The sequence below is a fragment of the Nipponia nippon genome, unplaced genomic scaffold (assembly GCF_047370975.1).
Source record: "Nipponia nippon isolate SJK-2023a ecotype South Korea unplaced genomic scaffold, ASM4737097v1 scaffold_4, whole genome shotgun sequence".
NCBI lineage: Eukaryota > Metazoa > Chordata > Aves > Pelecaniformes > Threskiornithidae > Nipponia > Nipponia nippon.
In genome coordinates, this window is record NW_028262358.1 from 1,604,568 (window position 1) to 1,617,735 (window position 13,168).

Here is a 13,168-nt window from a genome sequence, read left to right on the forward strand (position 1 = left end):
AGAAATCAGGATGTGATTAACATCAGAACACTAACTCAAATAATATACATGAGTCTCAAGCATTTATGTAATCAGCGCTCTCAGAATCCCAGACATTAACACCAAGCATTCTGTCACTTACTGCAAAATCCAATCCAATTGTTTCATACTGCCTATGGATTTTTTCTGCTAGGTCATCAAAAAGTCTAACTATGGATGGTTTTTCCAAGGACATAGCTTTGCTAAGCCCAGAAGAAACAATCGCTGGCCACGTCTGTGCAATACAGTCCCAATCGTGAAGATTTGCCAAACATACTCCACTGTGATTTCCAAGAAGACAATATAAGGCACCCTGCAAAATGAGAGATGTAATTTAAAAAAGTTAAAGCATTGTTCACATAAGTGATATCTATCTACATAAGCATGCACCCACGCAGAATGAAAACTAATCTTCACATTGCCAAATCATTAAAATGCACCATAAACATTCAGCTACGCAGCCTCATTGTCAAAATACTGAAGACTTTTCACAGAATCCTCTTCATGCTAAAGAACCATTTTAATGAGATTGGAAGCCCTGCCAATTAATTTATCCACAGAATGGCTGACTGATTTTGGAATTACATTATAAAGGAGATTATTCAATGATCAAGTACCACACCTGGCCTTTCTGTGAACTTATTCGGATTTGGGCTGCAGGCAAGTCATAATGCTGTTAACTAGGCACCTGAAATAATGGCGACTGAATAGGATGTGGATAACTACTGGACGTGACGCAAACTGGTGAACACGGCAGGCGACTGTGTGAGAAGCTGACAAGAGTTAGAGTGAAACAAAGGGTGGCTGGATTTCACAGGTGATAAAGTGGGAGTTATGTGAGAAACAGCCAAATTTCACAGGTAATTGGAAGGAAATTTGGGGGACCTTTTGGAGAGCAGAGTCTTACAAGAACAACAGTGCCCAGGTAACCACATCGGTAATATCATATAGGCTAAGACTGCCCAGTAGCAGTAACAGAAATACCAAAATCAGGTATGGTAAGAAATGCTGTAAGTGTAGCAAAACTGGGACCAATTGGGAAAAAGTAACGAGGTGCGGGTTGCTTATCTGGGAGGAGACGGGGATGGAGAAAGGGAGGTACGAGGACAGCAGGAAAAAAAATAATCATCAAGAAACAAGAAAAGGGATAATAAGATATGCAAACAATGTAATCACATGCTGTCTGATAGTACCTATCAGGCAGCTGGAGCAGGACAATAAGCCATAGCTGCTGTTCTGACCATACAACGAGTTCAACTTGCCTCTGCGGCCAGGAGGACCGAGGGGGGTGCAGAGGAAGGAGGGGAACACGATGCTTTCAAACACCCGGACGGATAGATTGCGTCCTGGCACCACCGTGTTGGCACCATTTTGAGGCCTGACAGCATCAGCAATTACCCACCACTTCGTAACAAACCCCACCTGATTTAGTATAACTTTTTTGGGTGATCAACTTTTTGTCCAGTTCACGCTATTTTCTTATACTACTACAGCTGACAGAACTGCTTGATGAGTTTTACCACCTTGGACTATAGCTTCTCAATTTCCATTTTGCAATTTAAAAGTAGGTGTTAACATACATTTCTGTAATACCTGAACACACAATGAAATGAGGAACATATGTAAACACAAAATTTCTCTTGACAACTGATCTAATCCAAATAATTCCTTACACGAGTCATGCATAAGCTACATGCCATGAAAATATCAGTCATGCTGATAAACAAGCAAATCCCACTTTCACCATTAAAACTTCTGCTATAAAAACACTTTCAAAAGACAGACACGAAACAAAAGTTAATGAGACAGTACTTTAAATTGCTTTTGAGTGACATCTTGCCGGTCTGGACGCAAGAACTCCAAAACCAAGGGAATGATATCTCTGCAACAAAAATTGTATGTTCCCAGAGCTGTGAAGAATGCTTGCTGAGCTTTACTTCTGACCTGTGGGAAGGGAGACATTAACTAGAAAGTCTTCTGAAAGAAAAATATGCTATACAAAAATAACATCCATTTGAGTTACTTATGCACAGAGTTTACATGATGTATTTGTGCACAGAAACAAAAGTATTTGTAGAAGGTCGTAAATAGTATGCTTCCCCTCACCCTTGCTCACAGTTGCTCAGAAAAACCTATTTGTTTCTAGCATTTACTTGAGAACAGCTATGAAGTTAAAGAAAATTCTTTGTGTTGCCAAAACCGGTCACTGTGTTTTTAAGATCATTTGGAAAGCAAACAGCTAGAATAACAGATGCAGTTAGCAGAACTCTGAAGAGCCTGTAGACATTGTGGATGGATCTGAATTTATATACATAGAGCTCCCATCGGGCAAAGAGTTTAGAATCTAACTATCAGCACACTTGGTTTGTGGATTTTTATTTTTTTTTTTTTAAGAACTAGAATGCCATCATAGCTACTTCCTAAAAGTAGACCTTAGCATTCCAAATAGTGTCATGAATCATATCATCACATCTAAGAACCTCCACCTGGTATATTTATTAAAATTTGCTATTGGATTATTGTTTTTAGAAGCCTAGAGTTAAGTTTCTCAAAAAATTAAAAATTTGAAACCTAAGTTGGCAGCCTCTCCACCCAGTTCAGTTATTTAACAAAGAAGGGGCTTCAAGCAAAAACTATGCCAAAATTGGCAACTAATGCAAATGAAATAAGTCAGTCAACATTTCATGTTGCCATGGAAATAAATTGAAAAGTGAAGATCCTGAAAACATAAGAGATCAACAAAAAACTCCGTATCTTTCAGTTCAAAAGGAGTTGTTCCTTACCTGACCATATGAACTTGTGGACAAACACAAAAGATCTCTGATCATCTCCTGGTGGGAAGTTTTATATTCACAGCCTTCCATCGTTAGTGTTCTCAGCTGAATTGCATAGAAAACAAATAAAGGACACATTTTACATTTCACACGTGTAGGACACTAGCAAAGGATTATTGCATCTTTTGCTAAACAACAACATAACAAATCAGCTTTTCAAGTAAAGCAGTCAGTGGAGATTTACGTGAAAGTATTACCTCATGCTGCAACATAACTCTGTCTATCAGCAAAGCTCTGATATGCTGTTTCTTCCCTTGAAGCTGTAAACAAACACATAATTGGGTTGAGATTTCAGTATTCATATCAGCAATTTGCACTGACTGAATTCCCTATGGACTCTTTTTCTTCTAGAAACAGGCAAATTTCATGTAGAAATTCTTCTTGGCAGACAACCTTGATTTTTTGTTGCCCTAGTAAAGCTTTTTGTTTGCCTGCTACTCTGTAAGCAAAAGGAAGCTCCAGTCACAGAAATTTCTCAGTTAACAAGGACCAGAAGGGAGCACCATGCCAAATCTCAGACTTTGGTCCAAGGACATATGCAACCAGAGGGTTACTACAGTTCAGAAATGCTAAGCTATTTACTCATAAGATTTCCAAATAAAGGTACAAAAGCACTGCAAAACAATATTATCAAGGAATTAGATTTCAGAATTATGAAGACCGATTAGGACAGTAACAAAAATAGGAAAAAAGTCTTTCTGAACATTAGGAACTATTTCCGTCCCTCACCTAAGCTTTACAAAGAAAAATCACTGACCCTGTTCTCCATTGATTTTTTCACTAGATTAAAGCTTTTCCATCGTGAATCAAACTCATGCTTGTGAGACCCCTGGAACTGCAAAACATCACTAATAATCTGTAGAAAGAAAAAGATGACAAAGTTATTATTTTGCAAAACAAGTAATCTTGTCTTAAGTATTACACATTATAAGTATACCTTTATTATTAGAAATAAAGACTTGGTATCATCTTCTGAATTATCAAGTATATAGCCTGCAATTGGAAGAAAAATAATTTATTATCAGACAGGAAAAGAGCTTTAAAAATTAGCAAGAATTTTATTTCTACAAAGCTTCAATTTAAGAATTATAGGAAAAGTAAATGAAACCAGTTTCTCGTCTATAAAATTATACTTAAAAGCACAACACAGTACTTTTTAGATAGAATGGTTAAACTTACGCAGCAATTTCCTTGTAACTCTTGCAATTGTTTCCCGATAATTCTCTCTTGATAAATCTACAAAAAAATGAAACATTTTCTCTTTATTATGCGATAGCATAAAAGGCCATTTATAGATAAGTAAACCAGTGGAAAGCCAGAGCAGACTATTCAGAAATGGCAGTATGGACTATTACAAAAATAACCAGCTTGTTATATCTAAGGACACCACTCTCATAGGGCCTTCTTTTGTTTATCAAGTCAACAGTATGTTTTTTATAGGTACATAACCTTCTTTATCTGCCTTGACAGCTGGCTTCATTTCTAACCACAGATTGAGGCAGATTATTTAGCATATGAAAACTGAGTAACACATTAAGCAGGGTAAAAAAGAAAGTCAATAGAATACAGATTTTACATATCAGGTGATCAAGCCAGTGCAAGAGTGGGGACTTATTCCCCTTCAAGACATGGAGGGGAACAGACGTTCCCAATCTAAACAACAAAAAATGCAGGAGAAAGAAGGATCAATGACACAAGCAGTCTCCTTGGAAAGTTTTAAACCAGAAAAATCTTAATTGCTGCAAAAGACTACTAAATAAACGCCCATTCTCTATTACATGCTATATGGCTACAAACTTGCAAGCCAATAGACCAGATTTTGGAAGTATTAAAGCACCTGAAACCATTTAATAGTCTGATAAGCAGTTACCATGTGTCTCAGTTCCTTATTTAAATAGCTCATCTTCACTTGGAAGATGGTGAAGAATACACAAAGCCTGAAAATTTCTTTTAACAGAGCTGTCACAGCCTTTAGCAGGTTATGCCTTGATTCTTTCTGTCTCTCAAGTGCAGTCCTTGGGTGGTGGGTGTTGCTTCCTGCACCTCCCATCTGTGCGGAAGTACACAGGTCCAACCCGTTCTGACCTGGGGGTTGGAGCTGAGCTCCCATTCCCAGCCATATTATTGCAGCAGATCTGTATCTTGTATACCATCACTGAAGATGAAATGGTACATACACAAGAACTTCTGTGTTGGCCAAAAAACCCATTTAATATAAAGAGAAGAATCAAAATTATGACCTCAAAAAGAAGCTACTGTTTTTACAGCAGACAAAAAAAAAAAAAAAAATGAAAAAAATGAAAAAACCACTTACAACCTGTCCGAACAGAGTTTGGATCAACTTACCATATTCGACACCAGTGTACAGTTTCGTCTCTTCCAAGGACACCAGACTTGGGACCCTGCGTGAAAACAAATCAAGTATTACTACACATTATGGAAATAATTGACTATGAATTTCATTGACGTTTAATTCATTTTAATAATTTAAATTTCATGCCAGTAGTGCCAAAGATATTTGGATTTAGAAACAGGAAATAGCCTCAGTTCTAACATTTGTAAATCAACCGTACCTATGGCTCAGACTGTCAGAGACAAGTACACCATAAGGGGACCACCTTGAACCCAGAATCTTGATTTCTCATTTAACAGAACCCTCATCAGTTCTGTTAAATAGCCAGAGATTTGGTCTCATTGTCAAACCTACGAACACACTCATCAAAACAAGCGTGGCTCCTAGTCATCTTAGTCTAGGAAGGACAGGTGAATTTGAGTGCTGAGGCAGAATCCTTTTCTGAGAAGATAAGCCGATGAAGCTTTTCTGACTTTGGTCCTTTCTTTATAAAGTAACGTACCCATTATCTAAAGAAGTGCTACTTACTGCTATACGAAGTTCACTATTAATAACCATACCAAGAAATAAAGCAATGTGTCTTCCAGGATTTGGGTCAACTACCTATCCAAAATATTTTTTTCAAAGTGAATTCTTAGTCTTTGTGGATTTGCTTTTATATAACCATGAAAAAAAAAAATACAGACTCAGATATCGCATGCCAATGAATTTAAAAGACATAAGAACATACACTTGGGTTTTTTGTTTTGTTTGTAGGTTGTTTTTAAAAAAAAAAACAAAAACAAAAACAGAAAAACTATAGTCTCACCCCTAAAACATTAAGGTAGACAAATTCAAGCTTTCAAGCACAAAATACACCAGTGTATTATATTAAACAAATAGTATCAGCAAGTAATCCCCATAAAAATAATCTTCACATAAAATTGCATTGACAGTATAATCAGAATAAAACAAGCTAAGTGAAGCAATGTGAGTCTACTCCTATTACAAATGCTAAATAACACATCAGAAAACGCTATAGATTCTGTATGTGAGCATGTGCTACGAGATACTAAAATAAACTTTCAGATTTCAGGCAATAGCAAACTTCTGTCTCAGAACCAGAAATGAGGGTCATGTTTCTCCTGTAAAAGTGAACACATTAAAACACGAGCGCTACAATTATTGTGCTGATTAGATGAAGGAAATAAACTTGCAACCAAAAATTAAGTAAACTGACTTCACAACCCTTGTAACAGTCACGCCTGCACCAACAAAAGCCAAACTGAAATGTCTTTTTCTTAATCGATTTAGACATCAAGAAGTCAAGTCCTAATATCATTTTTCCTGTTGCATTTCTGGTAGCACTACGTTAACTTGAAAATAAGCCGTTCCAAAAATCTTCCCACTTTTTTTTTCCCCCCGCAAACTCAGCGCTGGCATAGGTGCTTAAGGTACAACCTGGCCACTAATACAATTTCCAAAACGCCCAACGTCAATCCAGTACTTTGGTCCTGAATAAATAAAGTTTTTATGGTCTCACACACTCTCTCTTTTAGAATCATCTACACGATTGACTTTGAAAGTGGTTGCTATATATTTGTCCAAGATCAGATCTTTCCAGTTGGGAAAATACAGAGAGGGGATGTTTCTGCAATTAACATCTGGGAAAAAAAGAAGAGTGAACCTTCCCACCCCAAATACTATTACTTCTTTTAAAAAAAGAAGGTAACAGATAAATCTAACAATCTCAGACGGCTAGACATTAAGCAATCACTTTTTTTTTGGTACAGTAACCTGGGTATGTTGATAGGTAAACGAGCTCATAGCACTAATTTCTTCTATGGTATTTTAATGTATTTTTACCCTTAAACAGTTTCCCCTGATATAAATACACAAACTAAGTTCACATAAGGCTTTCCTACCTATGAGGCAAGAAAATTCAAGTGCAATTTCCCAGTTTCCCTTAGGTAGTCTACAGGAAGATTACACACCTTCGCACTTCTTTCCCACTCCGAGCAAAACACGTTCAACTGTTCTTTGCCAGCTAGCCAAGCTCCGAACCAAATCTCTAATATTTAAAACAAAGGAAAAACAACACTCCAAGCTCTCTCTACACTTCAGGTTCCTGAGGAAACCCGGAGTAACAACTCAACACATAGCATCCAGTAATCAAGAACTAGCCTGGTATAGCCCTTACACTCACCATGACACTACTCCACAGGCAAAACCATTTATTTCAACAAGGCTACTAATAGGATGAAAAACATTATGTTCAAAACACAATGAAGTTTTATAGCTGGCCCACAAACTAAGATCCATGCTAGTAATATTCAGCATTATAAGTGCCTGCCACTGAGCCAGAGAAAACTAAGTGTTTTACTTCAGACACACAAAAGGAAGAGGCATGAAATGTTTTTCTTCACTCCAGCCAATCCTGACAGTAAGGCTCTCACGACAGTGCTTCATGCAATGTATATATAATACTGTGCTTCGTTCTGTATCAACGGTTTTCAACACAAATTGCCAAGAAAACTTATGAACAAAGAGTATCCAAAATTATAGCTGGAACAGAAATCCCAATTAAACAGAACTTTGAAGAATTCATTCCCTTATTTGTCACAGTACAAAAACATCTTTATTTGACAAAAATTAATGCACTGTGTTTTTCAACTTCCAGACGTTTTACAACAGAGCACTTCATTCAAGTCTCTGTGTACGTATTCCTCAGTATGTAAGTACAGTTCAGCAATCAGATGCAGCTTTTTCAGAAACAAATAACTTTTAGCATCTCTCCACTGAACCAATTGCAGAGAAAATTTTTCTAATTGCAAAAAAACCCTGTGCCACGTTAAGGACTAGACCAAGGGCTGCATCAACCTATTTTGACGTAAGAAATTAAGAAACAACAGTCGGAAGGTGTACAAGGAGAAGACAGGGTTACTCACCGTGGAGGAGTACCTGTTTCCTTTTCTGTGTGCAGCTCCCCCAGCAGAGCTGGGAAGTTTCCTGGAGACGCCAAGAGAGGTTAGCTAGCCCTGCCCCTCCGCATACGATATCACATCCTTACACATCTAAAAGGTGGTCTTATCCTTCACCTGTAGTCTGAACACCTTCAGTGAAAGGACATTAAGAAAGCTCCTACCAGTGCCTGTAGCAAGAGTAGAGTAATACTGCATCCTAACTAACCAAGCTGTATTTAAGAGGGAGACAAAAAAACAGATGTTCTCCAAGTAAACCTGGTTTTGCCTCCCTAAATCAGCTGCTTAGTGTTCTCTCATTAGTAAGTAGGCTGCAAGGAAGGGAACCAAAGTGAAGGGGAACTCAACTGAGCATCAGGGAAAGATTTCTCAACCTTATACTGTCTGCTTTTGAAATAATCTTTATTTGCAAGCCATGAGAGTCAGTGTAACAAAAGGAGTTGATATATCACTTACAATTACAGTGGCCCTTTAAGAAAAAGGGTAGACTCTGTGCATGGAAGCATTATCTATACCTGCACACATCTCGTGTGGCAGAGCAACCGTGACATTGTGTTTCTGCAGGTGCAAAAAAACCTGTGTATTCATTTTTTTCCCCAACTATGTCAGGATAATTCACCACAGCTCTGACTATGGCTTTGAACACCTTAATTCAGCCACAAAAAACTACTGCTGTCGTAAAGGATTGCTCCTCACCACCTCTGGCAGCCTCCTCAACTCCTTTTTTTCCCTTCCTCTTGGTAACTACCCATTTTGCATCAAAAAAGTAATTCACAGAACAGAGCTGAAATCAATGGCATCTCTACTAAAGATTAAGAACACAACGTGGAATAATAATATAAATACACACTGCTGAGTCATGAAGTAGTTTTCTATGAATTTGTTATGCATGGCACTTCAGAAGAGAAGTCATTCATCCTCCAAAAAAAGATGAAGTTTAAATTCCTTGCTACTTACAGGATAAAAAGTGAGTCAACTCCAAGTACCGTGTATTAAGGTTCTATTTCCTACTGAAATTTAACTATTCTTTTCAATTGTGACAAATTCCAATTATGCAGTTTATTTGTGCATGGATTGTGTACAAACTGCTTTTCTACTGAGTTGCCTATCATCTCCCTGAACACGTGCTCATGTTTGAAACATTCACAGTAATACTAAGCATTTAGAATAGCATGAGCTGTTTTTTAATTAAGCTATGATGGGATTTTCAGAAGGATTTTTATTAAGCTATTTAGGTCATTCATGTAAAACACGTGTGGGAATTTTGCTCCCAAAATTGGGAAGGGGAAAAAAAAAAAAAAAAAAAAAGAAATTGCAAACTACACATAAGAACTGCTTGATCCCAGAAGAAGCTGGAGCATTATGAAACCTAAACCTTCTGCGCTCAAGTTCACTAAAAAGGAAATCACTCTTTGAGCACTTCACAACAGCTACGCTGATGCGTATACCGAGTGTGTGTATGTACACACACACACACAGAGTGTATACTTCTGGGTACACAAAGCATACCCAAGTCAAGTGTTGGTCAACTTAATGTGTTTTCTGTACTAAATATATCACTTTTCAGTTTGGAGACTACCAGGCATCAAGATAAAAAAAAGGAATAAGAGAAACTAATGAATCAACGTGAAAACATTAACCTGGATTGACAGGAGATTCAAGAAGGCTCATGCCAATGTACACACTTGTAGATAAACAGAAGTTTTGAAACCTTTACTCTAACCAGTATTTATTAAACCATGAAAATAAGGGCACACTTTGATTCTGTCTAACAAGGAGAACATACCAGACCAACGCTGGGGAATTCTATCCGGTTTCAGCTTTATCAAACAATAAATTAAAGAAAAAAAAACACACAACCAAAAACCAAACAAGAAACCAACAGAAAAACTTAATATATTAACTATTCAAGAAGCAAATCCATTTTCAGTAGCTATTAAATAAAATAAACACAAACTGCCGAGACACAAAACAGACTATTCTTAACAAGGAGAAATGAAGACAGACATTTTGAAATTATTGGGTACTCTCGTACTCTCAGGTGTTTGACACTGAGGAACAAAAAAAACTGTACAAGTCCATAGAAATGGACCAAGTGGCTTCCCATGAAACTTTTCAAGATGAAAAGTTTCTGTAAGCGATTTCCATAAAATGATGTTGATGAATTGTCTATAATCAAACAAAACAGAATCCTAGGTTAAAAGTAATACTACAGTAAAATGCAATAGTCTCCGTGCTAGTGGACAGGCCTTATTTGCAACAGCTTTATTTTCCTATTCTAGAAGTAACTTCAAAAGAATTATAGCCACAACAAAACACCAAGCAGCAAATAGTTACCATGTTAGTGGAAAGCAGCCTCATGCATTCATCAATGCAACTTATTTTAAAACAGAAAGGTTTAGAACTTAAATCCAGATTCACTCATTTTCTTCTCCCAAAACAGTGCTCATAACTTCTGTTACATTCTCATCTCTCTAGAAGACAACCACGTTTATGCAATAATGTGATTTTAAATTCATCCATCCAAAAACCCCTAAACCTCACATCTAACACATAGGAATTCCATGCAACAACACAGGTCAATTCTGACAACCAATAATGAAAGAAGCATTTGGTCAGCTTGTGACATCTGCGACACAGTCAATATACACTTTTCATAATTAGTTTTCCCTATTACTTAAGCAAAACCCCCTAATTCCTCACTCAGTCATCTTGCTTTGTACTAGTCACTGTTATGACTGAGTCACTTAAATTAACAATCAAGTCAGGTACAGTGGTCTCACACTCTATTAGGAGCAGGTTGTTTCTCCTTTATTCCTGCCACTGCCTTCCCCTGCCCGTCACCCAAACAAGATTGCGAACAGACCCCAAAAACAAGGTCTGCAAATATTTGGGTAGCTTTCAGTTGTCAGAGAGAAAAATAAATCCTATACATTTAGGGAAAGAGCATCTTGGTGGCAGGAGCAGCCTGCAGGCAGATAGAGTTCACAGTACTAACTGAACCATCGTATCTAGTTCGTCATCCCGTTACACACAAGGTTTTAAAGCGCATTCTACCCACATATTTCTTTTGCTGAGATTCAAATTACATAGCTCCAAGCTCTCCCCCACCTATGTGACTTTCATTCAGTGAGCAGGCTAGAGGATTATAAAGGAACACATACTAATCATCTGTCTGTCTTGGCAAAATCTTCAGGTATCCATAACCATCCAGACGAAGGAACATCTAGCGGTTACACCTACTCAGCTCTACTTTACAGCCAGCACAAACAACAATGCTGCACTACATGGTGTGTGGTCAGCTATGGTTCATCGGAGTTGAGTGGCATAGGAGGTATCTGACAAGAAATCTCCTGTGCCAGTTTGTTTTAGAAGTATACATGTAGAATTTTTTTTTTAATCTTAAATGTATCAAGCCATTTACCAATACCTGCATCAAAAATATTCCTATACTGCCACGTTAGGACAGTGAATATCATCACCACTAGTGGTAAGTACTAACTGTGAATACACAGTATTTAAAATAAGGACATTCTGGGTAACTGACTTAGTCACTTCCAGTAAAAGCCCTTCAGTTTCAAATCTGAATACTTTATGTGCATTCCCACTATACATAATGGGAACAGGCTTGGGAATGTGAACTGGTATCTATAAAAAAATCCTAGGAACTCATGACACAATAATAATTGAAATCAAACTTTTTTCTGTTTTAATAGAAAGCTCATCAAAAGACACCTCCTACATTCAAACTGTATATAATTGTATGGACATATGGGATAGAAAACAGTATTCACAGGAACCTGTTTAATATCGCTTTTTAAACCAAAATATATCTCCCTCATTACAAGTGTTCCAGTTATTCCTTGTGGAGGAAGAGGAGGGAACAAGGCAGAGGAGAGGACATCTACCTTCTTGGTACAATTCCCTTCTGTAACCCTTGCTTACATACAGTAACCCGTTAAACCAGAATATACATTTCATAAGCAGCATCGCTAGAATGAACCATCTGTCCTGGATGGATCAACTCAGCCTTCTCTCTCAAGATGCTGAATTGATATTGACCTTCGTAACTGTTCTTGCTAAGTAAGTTGAATAAACTGACAGGGATCTAAGATTTAATTGGTACAAAGTGCAAGCGTCTCTAAGTATTTAGTCCACCTTACTAAGCCAAAGCACAATCCACTGTGCACAAACTCACTCTACTTCTCTCGGATTATCTCCTTCGTTAAAAATCCACGTTCCATTTGGGATAATTCAAATCATACAAAGAATGAGAACGAAAGCTTACTTAAAATTCATTCAACTTCAGCGGGCAAATTGCAGAGTCCTGTGTAAAGTCACTGAAAAGACAAATTGCCTTAACTATGTTTTTTAATGTAAACGTAAAAAGGTTGGATGTAAGACCTGCTCACGGTGGGTATACGATGTTTCATCAATATGCGTCAAGTCTGTCCAAAACCAGATAATGATGGACTCTGAACCTCTGCAGACATTTAGCAGAACTATTGAGTTCCAAAATTCAGATTGTGTGAGAAAAGCCTGATTTTGATTTCTTTAGTAACAAACTGATTTCAGCATGTTCTCAAGTAAATTGCATATATCTAATATGCATATATCTCTATGCAGCAGCATAGAGAACTAACAGAATGAAGCAAATCTTCTGTAAGTACACAAGTAATTTAGAAGTTGGTTATAGGCTAACGTCCTAATTTGTACATTAAGAATTTACAGATCTTGCCCAACAATACAAAAAGATTATTCTTAACACCCCACACCAAAACAAAGCTAGAGATACTCTACATGAGTACATTTTAATGACAGCTGCAATTCGCTCTTCTCCACAGGTGCTGAGGTTCTTTCTTCTACCAAATGACACTTCCATTATTGACAATCAGATAGCCTAGACAAGGGTACCGCACTGCTTATTCTTACACAGGAGTTTCTTCCTTGATTAATAGACTACTATAGCTACAACAGGGTTTCTTTTTTTGGTGGTGTTAAAG

General features: G+C 37.4%; 1 protein-coding gene across 2 annotated transcripts in view; it reads right to left on the reverse strand.

Moving 5' to 3' along the window:
- PSME4 (proteasome activator subunit 4) overlaps positions 1-13,168 on the reverse strand; it is a 68,045-nt gene that overhangs the window by 21,008 nt on the left and 33,869 nt on the right. For both annotated transcript variants that reach the window (XM_087773740.1, XM_087773741.1), the window contains 8 exons: positions 5,199-5,254; positions 4,032-4,088; positions 3,790-3,845; positions 3,610-3,708; positions 3,050-3,112; positions 2,802-2,897; positions 1,831-1,962; positions 122-331 (listed from right to left, as the gene is read on the reverse strand). In XM_087773740.1, the coding sequence (XP_087629866.1) occupies positions 122-331; positions 1,831-1,962; positions 2,802-2,897; positions 3,050-3,112; positions 3,610-3,708; positions 3,790-3,845; positions 4,032-4,088; positions 5,199-5,254 (769 nt within the window). The remainder of the gene's footprint in view (positions 1-121; positions 332-1,830; positions 1,963-2,801; positions 2,898-3,049; positions 3,113-3,609; positions 3,709-3,789; positions 3,846-4,031; positions 4,089-5,198; positions 5,255-13,168) is intronic.